At 35.8% G+C, this 25,547-nt stretch overlaps 1 protein-coding gene across 1 annotated transcript in view; it reads left to right on the forward strand.

Annotated features, from left to right (window-relative positions):
* REPS1 (RALBP1 associated Eps domain containing 1) overlaps positions 1-25,547 on the forward strand; it is an 89,637-nt gene that overhangs the window by 44,070 nt on the left and 20,020 nt on the right. The window contains 10 exon segments of the mRNA XM_017848980.1: positions 1,683-1,806; positions 3,815-3,925; positions 3,928-4,010; positions 4,139-4,292; positions 4,893-5,017; positions 5,497-5,659; positions 5,935-5,998; positions 7,998-8,152; positions 19,681-19,802; positions 23,242-23,322. Coding sequence (XP_017704469.1) covers positions 1,683-1,806; positions 3,815-3,925; positions 3,928-4,010; positions 4,139-4,292; positions 4,893-5,017; positions 5,497-5,659; positions 5,935-5,998; positions 7,998-8,152; positions 19,681-19,802; positions 23,242-23,322 — 1,182 coding nt within the window.

Genomic DNA, 25,547 nt, shown 5'->3' on the forward strand with positions numbered 1-25,547 from the left:
CAGGCTGGAGTGCAGTGGCCGGATCTCAGCTCACTGCAAGCTCCGCCTCCCGGGTTCACGCCATTCTCCTGCCTCAGCCTCCCGAGTAGCTGGGACTACAGGCGCCCGCCAGGTCGCCCGGCTAGTTTTTTGTATTTTTAGTAGAGACGGGGTTTCACCATGTTAGCCAGGATGGTCTTGATCTCCTGACCTCGTGATCCGCCCATCTCGGCCTCCCAAAGTGCTGGGATTACAGGCTTGAGCCACCGCGCCCGGCAAAACTTTTAATAAATACCAATTAAAACAGCATTGAGATTCTGTCTCCCTTCTTGAACACTGCCTCCTCATTTCTAACCATTTCTTTGGTGTCTTCCCAAAATGTCAACAAACCATACTGTGAACTCCTTTTAGGTCTTCCCTCTGTCTAGCATATACCTGGCATACATTAGATGCATTGTTATATAAACAAAAGTATCTGAGATATGTAATGATCCTCTGCGAGGCGTCAAGGGGGCAGAAAAGACTAGAGGATTGGGGCCGCGTGGCCTTCCTTTTTTAACTCTCCTTTTCCTCATAGTTCCCTTAATGATGTTAGCCTGCCTTTTTATTCTCTTAGCCCTTTTAAATTTCTTCAGAAGGACATGCTCCTTAGTGGCAGGAACAGGAACTTCTTTCAGTGCTGGTCAGCCAGCAAAAATGACTTTTTGTGTATGTAAACAAATGGTTATTATTGTTGTGATACAATTGCTTAATCGTTAATAGGTGCTTTTTTTGAAGTCCTGTAAATACTTTTCTTCGGACTTAATACCACAGTGTCTCAGATACTTTATCTTCCTTTGAGCATTTTGGAAAAACAGACTAAAACTGCGCTCTCTATACAAAAATCTGTATTATTTGAAAAGATACAACAGGGATGCCTAGTGTTTAAGATAAGATTATAATATCTGCATAGTAGAAACCTCCAGCTTTTAGAGTTATAATTTTGTAATCTGAAATCCTATTTTTTGAATGTAATATTTACTTGCGCTAGCAAGTCTGGAAATACTTGTTGAAAGACTGGAATGATTAATGTAGATCCTTGAACACTTTCATGCTTTAAATAAAAGGACAGACAAATTTTGTTCGTTTTAAAGAACAGTAGTGTAGCCATATTAAATACATTTGGAAAATAAGAGGGAAGAATCCGACTCTTAATCTCACCTAAAAAATTGTGATAGACTTTTTTTTTTAATAGTTTCAAAATTTGTGTTTTTATGGTTAAAATTATGTATATTGCCTTTCCTCCCTACTTGATAAATCCTTAGCATTTTTCCATGTTGTTATGTCATTTAAAGACTATCACTTTAAATGGCTGCATAATTGTCTCTTGGTCACATTGTCGTATTGTATGTGCAGTGCTTATGAAGAAGAGCGGGTGGTACATTGTTTCTTTAAACTTGTGACTCATAACAAAAAATTTTTTTCTAAGAGAATTGCTAATCGTATGGATTTTGATAAATAGGAGAACGGTGACCTTATTGCAAAGCAGTGACTTTTTGTTTGTAAACATATGAACCTGAAACTTGAGGAAGTTGGTTGTCAGTTGTATTAAACCATCTATTAGATAGATATTTTGAGACGTTACAAACAAGTTGGGTAGCTGCTTATTTTTGAAGGGAGAATTTTGTCGTGAATCTTAATGTTAACATTATGTTATCTTATAGATCATGGAGCTTTGTGGTGCAACAAGACTTGGTTATTTTGGAAGAAGTCAGTTCTACATTGCTTTGAAACTTGTAGCTGTTGCCCAGTCTGGTTTCCCTTTAAGAGTGGAAAGTATAAATACAGGTAAATATAGAGTACACTAGTAACTGAAAGAAAATAGGCTTCTATTACAAATGAAGTCAAGTCAATAGAACTCTTGTGTCTTTCTGATCTTATAGTGGCATTTGTGACCTTGAGTGAAGTGTCATGACTTTATTCCCACTACCTTGCATTTCTCACTTGAAAATACTAGAAAAATATGTCTGTCTTTTATTACGGCATAGTCTATGTACTTCATCTGTATTTGACTGTATGTACTGTTCAAATGGCAAATATTTAAGAATTTACTAAAAGTTGTTTAGAAATATTTTAAGCGAATAGTTTTATTAAGGTAAATGATAAATTATAGTGACCATCTTCATATATAGCATCCCTGTTTTCTTCATTTCTAATAAAACAACATTATACTTTGTATTTTTGTTTGTTTGGGAAGGCTATGGAGGCTCCAGTTGAAATTAAGAAGTAACAGTTAACCTAAACTTTTTGATTGATAGAGACAATATTAAAATATTGGCAGACTAAAATCTAGTTACAGACATCTGACCGCATTACAAGTTTGTATTAGTCCATTTTTACACTGCTATAAAGAAATCCCTGAGACTGGGTAATGTATAAATGAGAGAGGTTTAATTGACTCACTTCTGCATGACTTGGGAGGCCACAGGAAACCTACAATCGTGGCAGAAGGTGAATGGAAAGCAAGGCATGTCTTATATGGCCACAGGAGAGAGAGAGAGAGCAAGAGAGAATTGCTACAGACATTTAAACCATCCGATCTCATGAGAACTCACTCACTATCATAAGAACAGCAATGGGGGAATTGCCCCCATGATCTGATCACCTCCCATGTGGGAATTACAATTCGAGATGAGATTTGGGTGGGAACACAGAGTCAAACCATATCAAAGTGTTACATCATCAGATAATTTGTTTTTCAAGTATTTAGAGACTTGTTGATGTGAAAGAAGATAGAAAGTCTACAAAGATAGGCACTTAAATGCAGAGGGTTCTTTCGTTTTCATAGAGTAAAGGGAAAAGAGAAAATTAAGATTTTAAAATAATCTGTACAGAAAATTGCTGTAAAATTCTGTAAATATCAGAATTTGTAGAAATAGTTTTAAGTACCAGTTTAGTTTATTGGTCAGTGGAGGTTTTCATTGTGGACCTCTAGTTTGCCACACATCTTTCTTCTAGTGTTGGGAGTTTACATTCTTTTCAGGTAATTTTGAATTCTTTTACATGTATATTGAATAAGCGTAATAGTTTCCCCCCTTCATATGGAGGTTCTAAAGAGAGACAGAAGTAATCATATAATGGAGGTAAGTACACTTTCCTCTGAAATGATTCTGTAGCTGTATTTTTTCTGGTCTAAAAGTATCACTTATGATTTACCTGCAAGCAGTTTTTCAGTCCTTCATCTTTCTCCTCTATTTAAAATTGAATGTAGAATAGAATACTGTGTACCATGTTTTTGGTAGGTGAACAGTAAGGTATTTTTAGGAATTTCTGCCATGAAAATTTCTAAATCTATCTCAGACTTAGTGACATATTCTGTGCTTTACTTAGAGGTCTAAAATCTTACTTTAAAGACCCAGTGTGAGTAGAAGCAGCCTAGGCTTTGGGGTCTGACTGACCTAGGTTTAGATCCTGTCAGTTACTACGAGCATGACCTTGCCATCATGAAACCTCAGTTTTCTTATCTTTAAATAGGGACTTTGCAGGTGTACTGTGGTTACGAGGTGAAATAAATATTCAATGACAAGTGTAGGGCTAAACATAACGTAGACATTTGATATAGCCATTTATATCACTCACTAGAAGGACAATTTGGTTTTATTACTTCTTTCTAGGTAAGAGTCTCCCTGAATAATGTAAGGGAGATTATGGTCCAAATTTTGTGGTGATAGATGTTTTGTGCCTTTTGTTTCTGTATCCATTTTACAAAATTCTAATATCTAATTCATGTCTTATTTTAGTTTTAATATATATGTCCTTTTTTATTTTAAAGTAATGATTATTTTGTGGTTAACAGTAAAGGACCTTCCTCTGCCAAGATTTGTTGCTTCAAAAAATGAACAGGAATCTCGCCATGCAGCCTCATATTCTTCAGATTCTGAAAATCAAGGGTCATATTCTGGTGTAATTCCCCACCACCTGGCAGGGGGCAAGTGAAAAAGGGATCTGTGAGCCATGATACGGTTCAGCCTCGTACATCTGCAGATGCACAGGTAATCACATGCATGTAAATATTAGCAGTTCATGCCCTGTGCAAATGCTTCACTAAAACATTTATTGGTAGCTTAATAATTAACATGTCTCCTTAAAATTACAATTTTAAAATATTGTTCTTTTCTAGGAACCTGCCTCCCCAGTAGTTTCACCACAGCAATCCCCACCAACTTCTCCACACACATGGAGGAAGCACAGCCGTCATCCCAGTGGTGGGAATAGTGAGAGGCCTCTTGCGGGACCTGGGCCATTTTGGTCTCCCTTTGGTGAAGCACAATCAGGTATTTAGAGATTTATTGATTAGAGTGTCATTGTGTTGCCCAGCCTGGTCTTGCACTCCTGGGTTCAAATGATCCTCCTGCCTCAGCCTCCTGAGTAGGTGGGGATTATAGGCTTGTGCCACAGAACCTGGCTTAGAGATTTTTTAAAAATAACAATTATTTAGGGTTGTAAATTGAATGAAACTTGATAATATTCCTTCAGGAGTTGCCTCCAAGACAGTTTTTAATTGTGAGTTAAGTTAAATAAAAGCAAAAGCCAACTATGGAGATTTATAAGTGGATACATTGCCTTGAAAAGTGGTAATTGCATTTATGTGTATCTATGATGCTTAGACACATTTATGGATACCAGATTCTCTAACGGTAAAATGAATAATTATTTCCCAGAATATTATGTATAAATCACATAAATTTTATTGACAAGGAGAGCACAAAATAATTGAAGATATTTAAATGAGGTATAATTTCTAATTGAACAGAAAAGATTCCATTTTGGAAATTGTTAGATTTCTTCAGAGTAAGAGTTTGAAAGAAAACTTCCTGATAACTTAAGTTTGTTCCTCAAACATGAGTCAGCATGTTTACCCATTCTCCTTATAGGTTCTTCTGCTGGTGATGCAGTGTGGTCAGGGCATTCCCCACCTCCACCTCAAGAAAACTGGGTCAGTTTTGCAGATACTCCACCAACCAGTACTCTTTTAACCATGCATCCTGCTTCTGTCCAGGTGTGACATTTTATTGGTATTGCATTTTTATTTGCTTCATTCAGAGTATTGCTCCAGTCATCATTTTTATATTTTGCTGTTGCAAATTTTATAAATGCAAATCCATTCATTTATTTAAAAGCAAAATTCTGCTCTGTGCATTTCAAATCTGTTATCATTGGAATGTTTTGGCTAATTTTATTTCAGTTTCTGATTTCCTAGTGAAGTTTTGAAAGGTTTCTGCATCTGGAAATATATTTGCTTGGCTTTCTTAGCACATTTTCGTAACTTTCTGTTGCTTGCATAATTGCTGTCATTCTCATTTCTATAATCATTGTGCAAAAACATATCCAGTAATCTGACTGTAACAGATATGTGGTTTTACATTTTAAATATCCACAAAAAGCAAGTTTTATTTTCAAAGATAAATAACCTAGCAATCTTGGTCCATATAATCATGTAGGTAGCTACTGTACTGAGGAAAAAATGTTTCATTACAGGACCAGACAACAGTACGAACTGTAGCATCAGCTACAACTGCCATTGAAATTCGTAGGCAATCCAGTAGTTATGATGATCCCTGGAAAATAACAGATGAACAAAGACAGTATTATGTAAATCAGTTTAAAACCATTCAGCCTGATCTAAACGGATTTATTCCAGGTGAGTTATTGAAAACAGAAGTTCTTCTAGATGGGACAGGACAGTCTCAATTTCATAATCTCAAAGATACTGTTTTATTGGTCATAAGATTTTAATTATAAAATAATTATCAGATTATTTGTCTAAAAGAATTTATAATCACTGGGAGCCAAAACATGACATATTCACATATTAAAAATATCTTTTCCCAGTTAAAAAAGTCTAAGACTCTTACATTCTGTTCGTGGATCCGTAAGTTCAGAATAACATTAAACAACACTGTTTTAATATTTCAGGATCTGCAGCTAAAGAGTTTTTTACAAAATCAAAACTTCCTATTCTTGAACTTTCTCATATTTGGTAAGTGTGGTATATCATTAGTTGGGTAACTGGGTTGTTTCCAAGGAGTTTCTAGCAGGTAGATTTTAGAACCTTAAAAAATAAACAACTAACCCTTCAAGAATGCTGTCAAAGAACTCAGTATTGCCTTACAATAGCCAGCTTCTCTCTTATTCTGCAGAAAAGAAATAAGTGATACTGATACAGTAGTTCTTTGTAAAGAGCTAAAATTCTTTAAGCTGTATCAGCTGTCTTTTTGTTGCTAGCATAATGCATGAGATAAAAGTTAGTTTGCACATACATGGTTATATTTATCCCATTGGTGTTTTATCAAGTTTAGTTAAGTCCTATACCATGCCATAACTTTAGGAATGGTGTTAGCTTCCATTTAACCAGAGACTTAAGAATAGCTGTGTTGGAATGTGGTTGGAATTGGCCATTAGAACACAAAGTGTAATCACAAATTACTTTATAAAAACAGGCGGGGGCTGAGCGCGGTGGCTCATGCCTGTTATCTTAGCATTTTGGGAGGCCGAGGCAGGCGAACTGCCCGAACTCAGGAGTTTGAGACCATCCTGGGCAACACGGCGAAACCCTGTCTGTACAAAAAAATTAGCCGGGCATGGTGGCACATGCCTGTAATCCCGACTACTGGGGAGGCTGAGGCACGAGAATCGCTTGAACCCGGGAGGTGGAGGTTGCAGTGAGCCAAGATCGCGCCACTTCACTCCAGCCAGGGTGACAGAACGAGACTCTGTCTCAAAAAAACAAAACCAAACAGAAAACACAGGCTAGGAGTTTTGGTTCATGCCTGTAATTCCAGCACTTTGGGAAGCCGAGGCAGGCAGATTGCTTGAGCCCAGAAGTTCAAGACCAACCTGAGCAACATGGTGAAACCCTGTCTCTACAAAAAATGAAAAAATTAGCAAGGTGTGGTGGTGCAAGCCTGTAGTCCTGGATACTTGGGAGGTTTACATGGGAGGATTGCTTGAGTCCAGGAGGCAGAGTTTGCAGTGAGCTGAGATCATACCACGGCACTGTAGCCTGGGCAACAGAGTGAGACTCTGTCTCAAAAATAAGTAAAAAACGGTTACCAGATAAACATAAATGTTAATTCCAGTGTGTATCAATGTATTTCTCTATATTCTAAATCATTTTTAATAGGTTTTTGGTAGCATAGAGTGCTTAGTACAAGGTAGGTAGATAACACCTAAAACTGAAAACTCAAAAACTAGTAATATATGCATGCTATTTATAGTTTAAGGCAATAAAGACAAAAGTGGTTGTCTGTGTATCTAGGAAAGGGCATAGACAGCAAGGTGGAGTGGCTGTATTTCTGTTTTAAGCCTTGCAGTTCTACTCAGTGATTTAAAGTACGTACATGTTGGCCGGGCACGGTGGCTCACGCTTGTAATCCCAGCACTTTGGGAGCCTGAGGCAGGTGGATCACATGAGATCAGGAGTTTGAGACCAGCCTGGCCAAAATTAGCCGGGCATGGTGGCGCATGCCCGTAATCCCAGCTACTCAGGAAGCTGAGGCAGGAGGTGGAGGTTGCAGTGAGCCAAAGCTTATGCCACTGCACTCCAGCCTGGGCGACAGAGCAAGACTCCATATCGAAAAAATATAAACAAAAAATAAAGTACATACATGGTGAATTTTGATAACATAAAAGCAAACTTCTAAAAAATGTCACTAACTTATTACGTGTGCCTTCTAAAAATGCATGTAAGTTACAGGTCCTTCTTTTTCGTGACCTTAATTATTGGGGCCACTTTTTAGAGAATTTCAAACACAGAGGAAAGCTTAAAGAATAGTACCATAAACCCTCATATACTACCACCTAAATTCTGCAGGTAACATTTTGCTACATTTGCTGTGTCACACATCTTTCCGTGTATGGGATTTTATAATTACTGAGTTTTGCTCTTCCTCATGGAAAATATTTCTCTTGCTTCTTTTTGAGAAATAAAAGGATCCAAAGCAGAATGTGATTATATTCACAATAAACTTATCTTCTAGGGAACTCTCAGACTTTGATAAAGATGGTGCATTGACACTGGATGAGTTTTGTGCTGCTTTTCATCTGGTGGTTGCTAGGAAGAATGGCTATGATTTACCAGAAAAACTTCCTGAAAGCTTAATGCCCAAACTGATTGATTTGGAAGATTCAGCAGGTAAGATTGGGAGCTAAAGAGAGCTGTTTGCATGCTTTGATAGACGTAATGCTTGGTTCTGAAAGAAAAATCAAGATAGAGGTTAACCAGAGCTTAATAGCCAAGATATTTCATCAAGTGTACATAGATTTGTCATCAGAATAGGATGTATGAGCCAAACTTGGATTTGTCTTATTCAGTCTACTTTGAAAAATAAAGATAAGTAATATATACCACTATTTTACCTTTGTATTTGTGGCTTGCCGAGATTTGAAGAGCATTTCAGTGTCTTGTTATTTTGCTATCCTTTAATTGTGATAAATAGTGTCTCAAGTGGGTAAAGTAACCCATCTTCATTATAAACATTTTTCTCTTTAATACGTCTTAATTTGATGAAGGGAGATTACCTGGTTCATCATTAGACCTTTACAGCTGTGACCATTTTTCTTTAAAATGCCAAGCTCTCTTCTGCAGACTCAAAGAAATCTGGACTTTTTGTGTTTGATTTTAGAGAACGCTGTGTTGTTAACAAGAATGCGAAATACTCATATTTATTGGGACCTTTCTTTCTTCCTTCTCTTTTTTTTTTTGAGACGGAGTCTCGTTCTGTCACCAGGCTGGAGTGCAGTGGCATGATCTCAGCTCACTGCGGTTTCCACCAACCGGGTCAAGCGATTCTCCTGCCTCAGCCTCCTGGGTAGCTGGGACTACAGGCACGCGCCACCATGCCCAGCTAATTTTTGTATTTTTAGTAGAGACGGGGTTTCACCATGTTGGCCAGGGTGGTCTGTATCTCTTGACCTCATGATCTGCCCGCCTCAGCCTCCCAAAGTGCTGGGATTACAGGCGTGAGCCACCATGCCCAGCCTGGACCTTTCTTTAAAAAGAAGAAGAATATCAAGGGCTAAAATTAGTACATTTTCTTAAATTCTGAGTGAATAAAAGGAAATCTAATGTTTAATTCTTAATGAGCCTAATTAAAATAAATTATTGTCTTCAGTGTTTCTATCTAAATTCTCATTTGGATGTGATGATGGAAAGAATTTGATACTTTTAAAAGGGAAGTTCAAATAGAATTTGGCTCTCAAAAGGGCATTTTTCTATCGGGCAGCATCTCTTTAACCTAAAAATATACATGTCTGATTTAGTTCTGTCTAAATTACACAGAAGGAATCAGATGTATGAAATTACTGTCACAAAGAGAACAGTCTCCTTGGAGTCAATAATCTGAATGTGCTTCTAGTTTTGCTAATTTCGCCTGTGACCTTGGGCAAGTTCCAATCATTTACTGTATTTTTCCCTTCCGTTTCTCCACCTGAAATGTGGATTTGATGCCATTCACATTTCAGGACCTGAATTGTACACTGACCTTTTATCAACCAATAGGTTGATTCTAAAAATAAGGCATTGATTTTAATTTCCTAAACACATTTTTCTATGATAATCCTAGCATTTGGGGATTATTTCAGGTAGTTGTGAAGCGTCAGCCTCTAACTTGAGCTGAAAGCTTAGTATCTTTATTAGGTAATTTTGATTCAAAGTACTTTGATTTACCTACTTAAGAAATAAAAACAACTTCTTTGTTAAACACCTATGATAGCAACCAAAAGGGAGAATAAAATGTGGTAACTTCACACTTTCAGTATCATTGATTTAGAAATTGGACTTGTACCTAGAGCTTTTATATGACTTCAAGCCTTTGAAAACCAACAGCACAATAATCCAAGAAACTAAATGAAGTTTATTGTCTTGTAGGTGATTTTGTAGAGGCTTGTCTGATTCTGTTGTCTGCTATATTTGTCAGTGAATCTGGCTTTTGCATACATTTATTGGGTTTCTTTTCCTTTATTTAATTTAAATAAAAATCAAGTTCTTTGTAAATTTGATCTATAAGGTTGATGGTTCAGGAAGTTTTTTTCTGGGCATTTATCTTTTTGTCTAATTTTACGCCTGTTAGATCTGTTTAACAAAGACAGACTGATTTTATTGCCTGTGTATATCTATGCACTGTTGCCCTAAATATAATTTTGAAACTATCACAGACCCAGATAGTTTTTTTCCCCTCACAACATACGGTTTTCTGACCAAATTTATTGTAAACATTTGGATCCCATGGTATATTACATTCAAATCTGCTTTTCATATTTATAAATGATAGATTTTGGAATTCTGTTGATTCTGGGGTGATGTAATACAAATTATCTTTTTTTTCCCACCTATCATAAACCTGAGATTCACATGACAAAAGGTCCTTTGAGTATAGAAATTGTTTTGTGACACTGTGGGTCAGTCAGTATCCGTAAAAATCATTATAAAAAAAAGTTAGCCAGGTGTGGTGGTGTGCACCTTCAGTCCCAGCTACTTGGGAAGCTGAGGCAGGAGAATTGCATGAACCCTGGAGGTAGAGGTTGCAGTGAACCGAGATTGCGCCACTGTATTCCAGCCTGGGTGACAGAGTGAGACTGTCTTAAAAAAAAAAAAAAAAAATTATAGAAATAGCTGTGATTTGGCTGGGCGCGGTGGCTCACGCCTGTAATCCCAGCACTTTGGGTGGCCAAGGCAGGTGGATCATGAGGTCAGGAGATCGAGACCATCCTGGCTAATACAGTGAAACCCCGTCTACTAAAAATACAAAAAAAAATTAACCAGGCATGGTGGTGGGTGCCTGTGGTTCCAGCTACTCGGGAGGCTGAGGCAGGATCATGGCGTGAACCAGGGAGGTGGAGCTTCCAGTGAGCTGAGATTGCGCCACTGCACTCCAGCCTGGGGGACAGAGCGAGACTCCGTCCCCCCAAAAAAAAACAAAAAGAAAAAATAACTGTGTTTTAAAAGGTCACGGTTAAGAGGGTCATACTCAAATAGTTTCTTTTGGCTGAGATTAGAATTTATTGTAAATATTCCTCTGTGGAGCCTTTCTGACTATAGGCAGAGGTGGTTTATCTCATTTCTGGTCTCTTATAGCATTTTCTACATGCTAATTACTGAAATATACCACACTAAATCCTGGTTTTTTCCCCCCTTTCTATCACTATACTCTGAATTCCTTGAAATAAGGGAAATGTATCCTATTTATTGTAGTATGTTCAAAACATACCACTTTGCCAGGCACTGTACTAATATTGGATGAATTCTACATGTGTTCCATTTTCAAAGGAAGGTATTTTTCTTGACATTTTTCTACCTTTGAAAATATAGCGATTTGTTATCCTAGGTTTATGATGTTGGGACATACTAAAACATTAGTTCCACAAATATTCTGTACTTAAAGTTTAACTGTTAGAGGCAAATAGATGGTGAGCAGTGGTCACTTGAATTATAGTAACATGCTAGGCTTTCTATAGGCATGCAGACTGGGTGGGGTAAATGTGCATTTTTTCCAAAATTACTTGAACAGGTATGCAGGGTTAAATCATAGATAAAATAGAACTATAAGGATTATAGGTAGAAGTACTTCTGTCGACCTGAGTTAGAATATGGAATAACATCAGCACTGAATTTGGCAACTAAAGTAAATAGAAAGGGAAACTTGATTTTTGTTGTCTTACAAAGGAAAGCATACAAAATTCATCTGCAGAAAGAGCTTTCTGAAATTGAATTAAAGAATATTTAGCTTTTAAGAGTGTTTGTCTTCTTTTAAAAAAAAAAAAAGATTAAGATGGCCTGCCACAAACACGTTGAGGTACTATACATTTTAATGTCTAAAGAATCTTCTCCTTTGCAAAGCACAGTTGCAATTTTAATGTACTTCTGTGATTGTTTGATACATATCTTTCTCTCAAACTAGACTAGAGCCTTCTAGGAAGGTAGGAACTGGATCAGTTTTGTTCATTATGTCCCAGTGCCTAGCAAGGTGCAAATTGAGTACGGGAATAGACAGACATTCACATTGTTGAAATGATTAAATGACTGAGCCAATGAGTTCTGTTTTCCACCTCTACACCACACTGCTCACATGTGCAACTCGCCAATCTCTGAGATGCTGAAAGAAGGAAAGGGATGTGTGCTTCCCTGTATCCATCTCCTTCCGCATGATCACTACTTTACACAGTAGATTTGGGCAGATGTTTCATTGTTGTTTATAGAGTGCGTTGCATGGATCTACAAACTCTTAAGTACTTCCAACATGAATTTTTTTTTAAGCCAGAGAAGGCACATGAGACTTTCCATGAATAGTTTACTAGAAATCCACATAAATTCAGATTTGAGACTACCTTTGTGTAAGTAAATCGCTGTTAAGAGTTTCTCATATTCATCCAGAAATTTTTAACATATATATAAAAACCTACACACAGGTATTGGTGTTTATGCAGATGCAATCATACTATACATCCTTGATTTTTTTTTTCTTACAATGTTGGACATCTTTGTGCTTTACAATTGATATGGTTTGGCTGTGTCCCCACCCAGATCTCATCTTGAATTCTCAGGTTTGTGGAAGGGACCCGGTGGAAGGTAATTGAATCATGGAGGCAGGTCTTTCCCATGCTGTTCTTGTGATAGTAAATAGTCTCATGAGATCTGATGGTATTATAAGGGGAGTGTCCCTACACAAGCTCTCTCTTTGCCTCCTGCCGTCCATATAAGATGTGACTTGCTCCTCCTTGCCTTCCACCATGATTGTGAAGTCTTCCCCAGCCATGTGGAACTGTAAGTCCATTAAACCTCTTTCTTTTGTAAATTGCCCAGTCTTCATATGTCTTTATCAGCAGTGTGAAAACAGACTAATACAATAATATATGGAGCCATCGCATTTATGATTCAAAGTATTCCATAATGTGATGTGCTTTAACCAGTTTCTTATTGATGGATTTTGGGGTTGTTTTCTGGCTTTATCTTTAAAACACTGCTGCAGTGAACATGCTTATATGTATATCTTTGTTTTATACAAATAACCTGGAATCTTTGTTTTTGAAAATTCATATTCAGGTACCCTTAGTTGCAGAGGAAAAAAAATGAAAATATGCACTAATGCTTATCATTAGTTTTCTAATTAAGAAATTACTTCTCAAACCACCCCTACCCCCCAGACATACTCTGTCGCTGTCTGTCTCCCTGCCTACCCTGCTGTGTCTCTCTGTCGTGTGTCATTTCTTTCCAGATATTTGGGTATTGTAGCTGATAAATCAGTACAGTTGAATTACATATATTAGTAAAAATACACCATTTAATGAACTCCGTCGAAGTAAATAGAACTCAAATCCTGACAAAGACATTGACAAGCAAGGGCAGATGATACTTGAAGGGCAAAAACTCTATGAGGACAATAACAATAGTAGGGGCTTTAAAAGATTATGGTTTGGGCCAGGCACAGTGGCTCCCAGAAGCATTTTGCTAGGCCAAGGTGGGAGGATCACTTGAGGCCAGGAATTCAAGGTTACAGTAAGCTGTGATCGCACCACTGCATTTTAGCCTGGGTGACAAAGCGAGACCCTGTCCTAAAAAAAAAAAAGGATTATGATTTCAAATTCAGCAGATTAGTAAGTATCCTTGGGAGTAATTAATGATACTTACAATTATTTTTTGTAGAAGTGACCTTTTTCCTTTGCAGTTGTGCTATGAAAGTTAAAAGTGAAAGAAAGATGAACGTCTCTGTCTTCTTCTGTTAGAAAGAGAACTCCATGGGAATGGGACCCTTGTCTTGCTCAGTACTGGGTCTCGAGAGCTTGGAACCCTATAGGCCCTCAGTAAATGTTCACTGACTCAATTAGTGCTTTTTAATTTTGCCACCAAATTATACCCCCCAAAAAAGTAACATTATCTTTCTCCCCGCCCACCCCCTCCCCACCGAGATGGAGTCTTGCTCTGTCGCCCAGGCTGGTGTGCTGTGGCGCGATCTTGGCTCACTGCAACTTCCCCCTCCCGGGTTCAAGCAATTCTCCTGCCTCAGCCTCCCGAGTAGCTGGGATTACAGGCATGCGCCACACGCCTGGCTAATTTTGTATTTTTAGTAGAGACGGGGTTTCACCATGTTGGCCAGGCTGGTCTTGAACTTCTGACCTCGTGAAGCGCCCGCCTTGTCCTCCCAATCCCAAAGTGTGGGGATTACAGGCATGAGCCACCATTTTATCTTTCATTCTTTGTTCTTTATACTCTATTTCCACTATTTTCTCTGTAAGTTTTTAAGATAAAGCTCCAATTAACTGTTTTCCTCTTTATGAAATTTTAGTATTTATTTTGAATGGATTAACTTTAAGTGGATTTTTTCCCATGTTTAGCTTTCTTTGGATAATGGGAACCTCTTATATATTGTAGGTAATATTCTTTGAACTGTAATAGTTGAGTCAGATGTTGAGCACTACTGTCAAATGTTGATCAATGCTGTAAAAAGTCAGCAAGTTCAGTTTAATAAGAATTTTGGGTGAATATTTTGTTTCTTTTCAAACCTTGTTGGACATTTTTACTCTGGTTTTTTTAAACCTTTGGTTTTAATTGAAAACAATTAGTCTTCTACATAGACCCTCTTTTAAGGTAGTTTTATTGAATAAGTTTCATAAACCCTCTTAAGGTCTGCTTACTAAGTTTCCATTTTGTGAAGTGTTGGGGAAAAGTGGAGTTCATTTTGGAAATAGAACTTACTAGTTTTTTGATGCATATAATATCATTGAATAAAAAACAAAGCATATCTTAAATTTTATCTTTCTACATATGCATTGCTTTTGCCTGTCTTTTAAATACGAATGAAAAGTTACCATTTGTAGTTTTCCTTGAAGACTTAAAAGTCATGAACACTTGATTGTTTTCATTTTACATATTTTTTTCTTACAAGAATAATAGTCTTCAAATAAAAGTTATTTCTGCCTTGATGAAATTATTAAATGAGGTTGGAACATTGAACATTCGTTACTGAATAAATTCCTAGATTTGTTTGCTGCTTGAAAGCAAAGTAAGTTTTAAACTATAAGACTTTGAGGGAGTATATATATTTCTGTAAGATTAATAACTGCCAGCACTTTTGAGACAATTTTTTAGTATATCAAGTATAATACTAAGAATATAAGAGAAATTTAGGATGTGTAGGTTACAAAGCTAGAATAAAACCAGAGCTCTGAGAAAGAGGTTGTTTAGCAGGTAGACTGTACTGAATTGAATCTGGGAACTTTCCAGATTCTTTGAAAGGATAGAGAGGTGAAACTTCTTCCAGTGTTTGCAAACTTAGAATAAATGTAGAATAAACCGTAGGTCAGTGTGATCATACTGGGTTGTCTCTTTCAGGCACACTTTTATACGTGGAAATACTTTTTGCATAACAGCCCTTTTGGGGTTAACTTTAACGAATAATTTAGGCTCGTACTCTTCTTTTTCAGCCCTGATGCTCTGATGATGTCAGGGGCAGAGCAGAACCCACAGGAGGGAGGCAGGGTTGACACAGTGTTCCAGCAGGAGGCTAGGTTGGAACACTGCATCAGGTAAGAGTAAAACTACACCCCTGCCTCCGGAAAAATACAGTCTTAAAGACTAACATTTGTGGGTGGGCAGGAAGCTCTTTGTTGGAGTACTTATATGGAGCAAAGTTGAAGGAGGTACAGTTTATTTCTAGACCAAATGGTTGTCCATAGACTGACTCTTGGTTTCTAGAACATAGGAGAGAAGCAATGCGTAATTTTGCTAATTTATCCCAGAAACAATTTTTGGATTTTCTAGGACAGCAATTTTTCAAACTTCTAAATCTTTTTTTGTTTGGTTGGTTTTTGTTGTTGTTGTCGTCGTCGTTTATTTCAATGTGGAACAAACTTTTAAATCTTTAGACCCCTTTAGGCGCTCTTAAAATTTGTGGACCCCAAGAGTCTTCGTTTACATGGGTTAGATCTATCAAATACTTACATTATTAGAAATTAAAACTGATTAATTTTGTTTTACTTTATGTAAAAAAGCAATAATCCATTACCTATTGGCATATTTTAGGAAAATAACCGTATGCTCCAAAATTAAAGAAAAAATTATAAAAGGGGTGGCATTATTTTACATTTTTGCGAATATCTTTTACATCTGTCTTGATAGAAGACAACGAAATTGTCATATTTGCTTCCGCATTGTCTGTTGGATATGTTGTTTTGTTTGAGGTATACCAGGGGTCTAAAACTAAGCCCTGTGAGATAGATCCAGCCTACTGCCCATTTTGACTAGCCCACAAGCCAAGAAAATTTTTTCTTTTAATTGTTGAAAAGAAATCAAAAGAAGAATAATATTTTATTACACATTAAAAATTGTATGAAATTCAAATTTCAGTGTCCATAAAAATTGTATTAGAACACAGCAGTGCTCATCGTTTATTTATGAATTGTCTAGGACTGCCTTTGCACTGTAATGGTGGAGTTGAATTGTTGCAACAGATACCTTATAGCCACAAAACCTAAAATAGTTACTATCTGGCCTTATGGAGAAAAAAGTTTCCAAGTTAAATCTAGCCTCACACAATAAAAGGAAGCACTATTTCATGGCTTTTTCAGATAACATAATTATTGTTTGGTACCACATCAAAGCACAAATGATAAATTTCTTAAAGGTTACTTGCAGTGTGGAAGCTGAAGCCACTTTAATGCATTTTTTTGTACTTTTACTTGATTTTATACCATAATGCATTGGATATTTGTAAAATATCAGATCATTGAGTTACATCTTTCAGATGTTGACATCTTTCATTATAAAATATTTAAAAAGTGTATTTGCTGATTTCACAACCTATTTTATCAAAGAAGCCTTTAAGTGCTGGAAGCTCTTGAGATTATGGACATGGATATACATTTTCCAAAATTTGAGTTTTCCCTTGAAACCTTCAGCATTGTCATTAGTAACCATTGGAAACAAATACTGAAAACATTGCTTTCCTTGAAATGACAAGCTCACTTCGTTCATTTTTGAGAAAATGCCTGCTGGATAACCAAGTCTGAATTATTATAGATTATCAGCTGTTCTTTCAAGAAAAATGGTGTTCCATGAAAAAAGTGGCTTGTTCAGCTTACAACTGAATCATACAAGTACTTTTCTGTGAGATAACCATCGTACTTATTCATATGCAGCAGAAGTGTTGTGTGTATATATTTCCCATTTTGACACATAGAGGAAGATGTGTTTTTAGGGCTGAGATTTAATAAAATTAATTTGTACTGCTTCATGAACATTCATAAGTGAGATCAGCATACATATTTTCGTTTATTTAAATTTAATGCTTATGTATGTGGGGGGTAAGGAATACAGTAACTGTAAGTGAAGAGTACAATGACTATATTTTGTTGCCACTGCCTTGATTCAGTGCAAATGTCAACATGGGAAAAGCATTATTATAAGAATAATTTTCACCTTTCAGATCTCTAAAAGAGTCTTGGGGAGGGACTCTTAGAAAGGAGTCTGTGGTCCACAGTTTGAGGACTACAACTGTAGGAAAATAACTCTATTGAAATGGCTGTAAAGTGTAATTGTTTGGGTGACTAGCATTTCACTTCACAGCCTCAAGCAACTAGACCCACTGCAGCTTTGTACCAGTGAACCAGAAATATTTCCAGAATCTGTCCCAAATCCTAACTGCCCTGAGGTGGGAGTGTGGTACAGCCTGGCCCTAAATTTGTCAGTAGAAGAAATCATGAGAACTGTGGTCTTGAAAGCCGAACCAGGACTTCCAGATTGCCCTAAGATTGATATTTAAAACTAAAGTAATAGAGTCTTGCTTTAAATAAATTCTTTCAAAAATTAGTCATTCTGTAGTTAATACTGTTTTAATTCTATTTATTTTCTTCAGTACTCACCTGCTTTGGGGAATCCCCTAAAGATACTTCTTTATTATTCTCCTAGTAGACTTTCACTTTCAGTAAATTGTCAAATTTATAGCTACTGTTCCCCTTTCCCTTTGTTATCACTGGGGATAAAGGTTCATAATGTTTTTTTTTCCCACTGAAAACTATCCAGTGAGGAATTTTCTACTACTGTTTATCCTAAATAATTTTTTCATAAGTTCTTCTCTAAGAACTTTGAGTTGAGGTCTTCATAGAATAATATCTGAAGTCTTCCTACCTCTATACTACCCAGACACTTCTATTGAGAAGATATAGGACTCAAGAAAGAAATAATTTCTGATCTTAGAAAACAAAAATTAATCAGAGTACAATTCTGAACTGCAGATTATAACTTGCAATGTAGTATAATTATAAAATTATAACGTCTGGGTAAGTAAAAAGGAAATATTTTGAGGGAGGCATGTAACAATAGCAGAAGGGACATTTGGAGAACTTTTTCAGCTATCAATACTTAATTGTGGTCCTAGGAAAAGGACAGTAAAGGAGAATGAAGTTAAATAAAAAAGATTACACAAGGAAACTGATTCAGTAAACACCTGAGTGCCCGTATGTATTAGGTCCTATGTTAGGCACTAAGACTTAAAGGATTTACTAATGAATAGATTGAAAAGTTAAAAGCTATACATTGCTAGGTTGTATTATATGGCTGTCTATTTAGAAATCTGAAGTATAGTGCTAACGTTTAATGGCAGCTGTCTTTCTGATGGAGAAACTCAGGTGCTGTTTGCCTATGCAACTTGCCTATGGTCAGACACAATGATATTGAAATGATATTTTTGATATGAGTTCTAAACCGATTAGTTACTCCCTGTTGACTGGGGTTATATTCAAAGCCAGCTTTGAAGAATTGGAATGAGAGTTTAGTGACCTTTGAAATTCCTTCTGTTTTTAAACATAATTTAGAGTTATTTTAAATTAAGGTTAACTATGCTTAAAAGTAGAATATGATACCTCAAAATACTTTAAAAACTGTTTTGAAATAGTATAATGGATTTGTAACTACCTCAGTTAAGTCTGTAAGTGCCAGTGAGCTTAGATAAAAGTTAATTTTCATACGGGGCTTATTGACTTTGCTTTTTTCCCATGACTGGGGACTCTCTTCTTTTGCTGTGTGCCTTGCAAGTATATGCTGTTTTTTGTTAACAAGGGAGATTTGTAGAGGATATGTGAGTGAATTAGTATACGTCAGCAGTTCCCAAAGTATATTCCAAGGGAATACTGAAGGATTTTATTTGATGAAAAGGATGTGTGTCTGGAAAAAAAAATTGATTTAAATAAAGCTTATTTACTTTGAGACATCACAAGTCTTAATATACAAATGTGCATACGGATGCTCCAACAAAGAATTATTGTTTCCCCAAACTTATTTGAGCAGAAAACCTAATTTTTCGAAGCCACCTTACTGATGAGTATTCCATGGAATAGAATACACTTTGGGAAACTGGTATAAATCTATTTCTATTACCAGAAAATGATTTTAAAGCATGTGACCTATTGCAGTGTTACTATATATAACCTTCTTCTTTTTATTCCTAACTAGATTTTATTTTCATGAAAAACTGTGGTTTTGGGTAGACCATAAGTAGCAGGAATAAGTAATGTCTGTTAAAATGCTCTCTCTGAGAACATGAGGAAAGGAGATTTACATTATACATTACTACTTGTAAAAATCATCTGTTAGCTTTTTTTAAATAAGTAAATATGCCTAAAATAAACTACAGTGTAGTCTTTATAGAGAATTTCTCTATTTTTAAATTGCAGATGTTGGGGATCAGCCAGGTGAGGTAGGTTATTCAGGCTCTCCTGCTGAAGCTCCTCCAAGCAAGTCACCATCAATGCCGTCACTAAACCAGACATGGCCTGAGCTGAATCAGAGCAGTGAGGTTAGCAAAGCTTTCCTTTTCTTTCATTAAAAGTTAACTCTTTTAAGGTAAGATGTTCCAAAGAGGGTAATTTCAGTCTGTCTCTTCCAGCATGCATGCATAATTGAGAGAATCTATCAGATATACTATGATAAATGTTTGTAATTATGTGACTTTTTTGTGGTTTTCAAAGTATATATTCTGTCATTTGATTTCCACCACTTATCCCCATTAATACCTTGTGAGTTTAGAGAGGCAGATTTAGAAAGTTTAACCATCAAAAGGTAAATGACTTGGCCAAGATCTCATATCCAGTGAGGGACAAGAGCTAGGATTTGAACATAAGTCCTTTGATACCTAGTCAACTGCCACATCCACCGTGTCACACTGCCTTCTCAGTCCTGTAAACAAGGTATGTAATAATACATTTGGGATCTTAGCATTGGAAATGATAAGAGAAGTGACTGATTCAGTTTCCATGTGAAGAAAGTATGTTTTACAACCCCAAAACTCTGTATAATTAGTTTTATTCAATACAGAATGTTTAGCCATATTGAATGCGTTAAAGATGTGTCATATATGACCAAGCACAGTGTGCAAAATGGAATTTGGGACAAATGCACTGTTTCCCAGTGTCTTTGAAACTACATTATCTAAAACATCAAAAGGGCCACTGATAAGAATAAGGGAAGAGGACCCGAGGCCCTGCCTCCCCTAAAACACCTGCTTAGGCCCCTATTAGAGCAGTTTTCTTTGTGAACAAGTTATGTTTTTTCTTATTTTTTTTTTTCTTTTGTAGCATGTAGGAAATGCTAAAATATAAATATATAAAAGTTTGTTCACTTTCAGGAAGAAGTTCTAAGCTTCTGTCCTTTCCATGCCCTTTAAAGCCAGAAAAATGCTGGATTGAAGAGCATGCTAGATATTAATAATTTTGGACAGTTGGAAAACAGAAGTAACTGGTTTTATACTACTTCCTGCTCTATGACATAATCGCAGTCAAGATACTTGTGTCTGAGACATTATAACATCACACCATCCATCTTAGCATTGGATGCAAAACCATTACTACAAGTGCTTTTCTAGATGAAGGGAATAAACCTTGAAAGAATTTGCTAATAGAGAGGGTTTATGGAAAGTAAGGTAATTGTTGTTGAGACACTACTGTTTTTGCTGCGTCTATTCATTTTGTGTTATTTTAAAAAACCAATATATTAAAAGCATATTTTATTCCATTGGTATCAGTTTGTAAATAAAACGATTCTTTCTAAAGCATCTCAAATCTAAAGCCCATGTTCATTCTAAATAAAATCATATGTGATCATTAGAGACTAGAGATGGAAGTCCCTTCTAAATTCAGATAGTAAAAGTTGCATTTTTCCCTACTGAAATATTCCCATCAAGTTTTATTTATAGTATTTGGTAATGAGGTCATAATTTTTTTTCTATATGTGAAAAATCAAAATGTCAATAAAACATTGATTTTGAGACATTTAATGATATTTCTAAAAATATCTAGTTAGGATATGGAATTTAGATTACATTTTAATTGTCTTCCACAAAGCACTAGTAATCTTTCAACATAGATTTATTTAGCATCTGTGGTTACCGATGAGACAGTATAAGAGATGACACTAATAATCTGTAACCTTTATGGAGCACTTTTGATATGTCAGTTCTGTTTTAAAAACAATACAAAACAGACTCTTTATGTATATTAACTGCTTTAGTTCTCTGAACAATCTTATGAGGTAGATACTATGTTACAGATGGAGAAACTGAAGCACAGAGAAGTTATGTAACTTGCCCAAGTTTGCACAGCCTAACTGGGATTCCAGTAGCCTGGTTCCACAGCTGTGAGCCCTTAAAAATTAAGTATGAAGATGATAAGAGTGTCCCTTTGTCCTCCAGGTAGCTTACATGCAGTCTTGTGAAACTAAGTTAAACTTCATGCCACCCAAATGAGGTACACAAGTAAATACCTTCTTTTTGGCAAAAATCTTCTGTAAACTTTTCTCCACAGTTAGATAATAAGGATTTTAAAACTTCCTTCTGTGTCCCTGTAACAATAATTATTGAGGAAAAAACTAATTATATTAACAGATATTGATAAGTAACTTTCCTGAAATGATGCTACATGATAAAAGCAATTATTGTGGGATTTTTAATTCATGAAATACTTTGAATGGATCAGTATTTCTCAGAATATCTTAATTTTCATATGAAAACTAATCTGTAGGAAAAGTCGTGGAATTATTGTATTAGCCATATTTGTAGGTAATTTTCACTAACGTGCTCATTTGCTGATATTTAATTTTTATATATCTTCTCAACTTAAATGTCACTATTGTAAATAGTAAGTTGAACTTTGAAGCATAAAAGTGTATACTTTCCCAAAGAGGGTTTTGGTTTATGGGGTAGTTTTGTCTTTTGTGTAAATATTTGTGTGTATACATTGTGTGTGTGTAGATGTTTTTCCTCTTTAGAGGATAACTGATAATTCTTGAGAATCAGATTTAAATGATAATTTTAATACAATTTTGATGTAAAAATTCTATACCATTTTATTACTAAGATCTCCAAAACAAATGGAATTTACTATAATTAATATTGACTTATCACTCCACCTGTTTTAAGAGGTATGATATTTTTTTGTGTACCTCTTTTAGAAGAGTAGTATTTCATATCAAAGTACATCTTCTGTATATAACTCATGCTCAGATGCTTGATTTGCTCTCATTGTGGCCGCATTCTGATTTTTCTAGCATGGGGTAGGGAGTGGGGAAGCGGGGGTGCCTGATTGGCAGTTCTGTCTTGTGATCTGGCATGGCCCTGTTTGTAGTGCTGATTGCAGGGGTTGACTTGCTACAGATTGACATAAGCTCTACATATATTAATTCCAGAATTCTTTGCATTTTATATCAATTATATTTTATTAAATATCTATACATATGTGTAAAATATGTGCACGTACATAATAGAATCATCTTTCAGGGGTCGCACTGGCAAGTCACACTGACTTGCTTTGTTTTGAACAAAACTTTGATTCTTTAGGATCACAAAATCAGTACATTAACATTTGAATGTTCAAAGAGGGATTTGATGTTATTCTTTCTTTAGTCAAGACGTGCCTCTTTAGTATTTTTACTTGGTGGACCTTTATATCATTTAGACTTTGTTCCTGTATTGTGTTCTATTTTAATTCTGTAAGGCTTTAAATCTCTTCCATAGAGATTGCAATAAATCATTACTATACTTTTGATTGTGAAGCCCCTCACCTTACAAGATGACCCAGAATAAATACAAAATGTTGATGGAAAAATAGAAATTACTGAATTTTGTTAAACCTATGAAACACAACTTGCAGTGCAACCTCTGAATTACTTTGCTAAATCTTCTCCAGTGATCTTTTACTCCATCTTTCTCATCATGCTGACTTGTCTCTCCTCTGTCTATTCAGCAGTGGGAGACATTTAGTGAACGCTCTTCAAGCTCACAAACTCTGACCCAATTTGATTCTAACATTGCACCAGCTGATCCTGTAAGTCAATCACTTAGCTTGCTTGTTTGAGATTAATTTTATTAACCCAAATTTCCATTCATTATCGTTTTTAGCTGATATGCATGATTCAGTGGAGTGCTTAGAAGGAAGTGGCGGCAGGCTTTTCAGTTTTTGTGTGCTTAATGGTGGGAAAGACATTTTTTACCATTCCTTTTTTCTAGTTATTTTGTTGAGAGAAAACTACGTTTTTAAAATCTGGTACATGTGTCTAGAGAAGCATTTTTTGTGACAATCTATTTGGTTACCCTTATCATTTGCTAATTAAGTGTATATTTTATATACATACTGTTTATTTCAGTGTAGTGACACTTTATGTAAATAGTATTTGTATGCTTACACATCATGTAATATGTACTACATATGTAACTATGTAATGTCATCTTTTATTTTGACACGCCAAATGACATGGCTTTTATTTAATTAATATGTTGAGTCCTGTTAGAGAGAATCAAGTTCAGCAATACAAGATGTTGGTCAAATATTCCCCTTATGCAAAGGAGCCTCTGTCTTGTCTTCTTGTGGCTTACTGTGTTGCTTTGAAAATGCTACAAAGTTCACATCCTGATTTAAAAAATAAATTCTATCCCCACAGAGTTAATTTAATATATGCTTCACCTGTCCCTTGGGTTTTTTGAAAACCTTAGCTGTTAATTGTTCTTCTCCCTGTTCACTTCTCTGCTTTTTCTTTTTTCTCTTTATATATATATATGTATATTTAAAGACAAGGACGTGCTAATAAGCACTTTCCAAAAAGAAAAGAGGGAGTAAGCAGGAAGTGAAGAAGTGTGTAAAGGCAAGATTTTAAAAATGAGCTGAGTAGAAAGATACGGGGAAAATGACATAAGACATTCTTTTTAGATGATCTGATCAAAGACAGCCAGCATTTATTAATTAAATGTAAAAGTGGTCTTGTCATCTAAAGAGATTTTGAAGAAATGGCATTTAAAGATAAAGTATACCTTTAGCAGTTAATGGTCCTTTGATGTGGTTTGTTTTTTGTTTTTTTGAGATGGAGTCTCGCTCTGTCGCCCAGGCTGGAGTGCAGTGGTGCGATCTCAGCTCACTGCAGCCTCTGCCTCCTGGGTTCAACTGATTCTCCTACCTTAGCCTCCTGAGTAGCTGGGACTACAGGTGTCCACCACCACGCCTGGCTAATTTTGTGTGTGTGTGTATGTGTGTGTGTATATATATATTTTAGTAGAGGCGGGGTTTCACCATGTTGGCCAGGCTGATCTTAAACTTCTGACCTCCAATGATCCACCCACCTCGGCCTCCCCAAGTGCTAGGATTACAGGCTTGAGCCACCACGCCTGGCCTAATGTGTTTTATCATTTTAAAGAATTTATATGAAATCTAGAGGCTGCTGTTCTATTTGTTGAATTCAAACATAATGTATGTTTTTTAAATGTTTATTTTATAGTCTATTAAGTATTCAAGGACCAGTTGATATGTAGATTATCTCGGCCTTTTGCTTCTCATTTCTTGCTACATTTAAGGCATTTATTTTTTGTTTTAGTCTCTGAAAAATGAAGGAGAAATACAAGGCAGTGCTTGAAAACTTTGCTGCTTATTGGCTGAATTGACAAGTTCTGTAAATTAAAAGTTTTACCTTTATGTTTTCTTTTTAAGTTTAAAGTTTTACCTTTAAGCTTTAAGTTTTGCTTCTCTATATTATTCCTGTCTCATTATTGTACAGTTAAGCTAATATGAAAGTACTTAATGAAAGTACTCTATATGGGAAGGAAGGTTTGATATAGCAATAAAGAAACTGTTATATTCTGTAACCCTTAAAAAACAGTGACGATAATCACACATAGTATTATGATTCTTTGTCAGGCCAGGCAAGAACATTATGTATAAAAATCTAGAACTCAGAAACAAAATAAATTGACCTATGACTGACAGGAAATGTAGAGAAATAGTTGGTTGAATAGCAGTGATGTTCTTCACACTTCTTGGAAATAATACTCAAATTTGCAACTCTAGTGTCTAAAATTATGTGACTCACTACTTTCCTTTGTTTTCTCTAATGTGTCAGGAGGCTCTTGGAAAATAGAGTGATTAATTTGCATTTTAAACTTGAATTTAGACCTGAATTTGATTTTAAAAAATTGTCATTCTTAAATACTCATATTTATAATCTAATACCTAGAAATATCTTATTTATTTTATGGTGGCAAACTTAAATCTGATCTTTGTTTCCC

The sequence above is a fragment of the Rhinopithecus bieti genome, unplaced genomic scaffold, assembly GCF_001698545.2.
Source record: "Rhinopithecus bieti isolate Rb0 unplaced genomic scaffold, ASM169854v2 scaffold_31173, whole genome shotgun sequence".
Taxonomy (NCBI): Eukaryota; Metazoa; Chordata; class Mammalia; order Primates; family Cercopithecidae; genus Rhinopithecus; species Rhinopithecus bieti.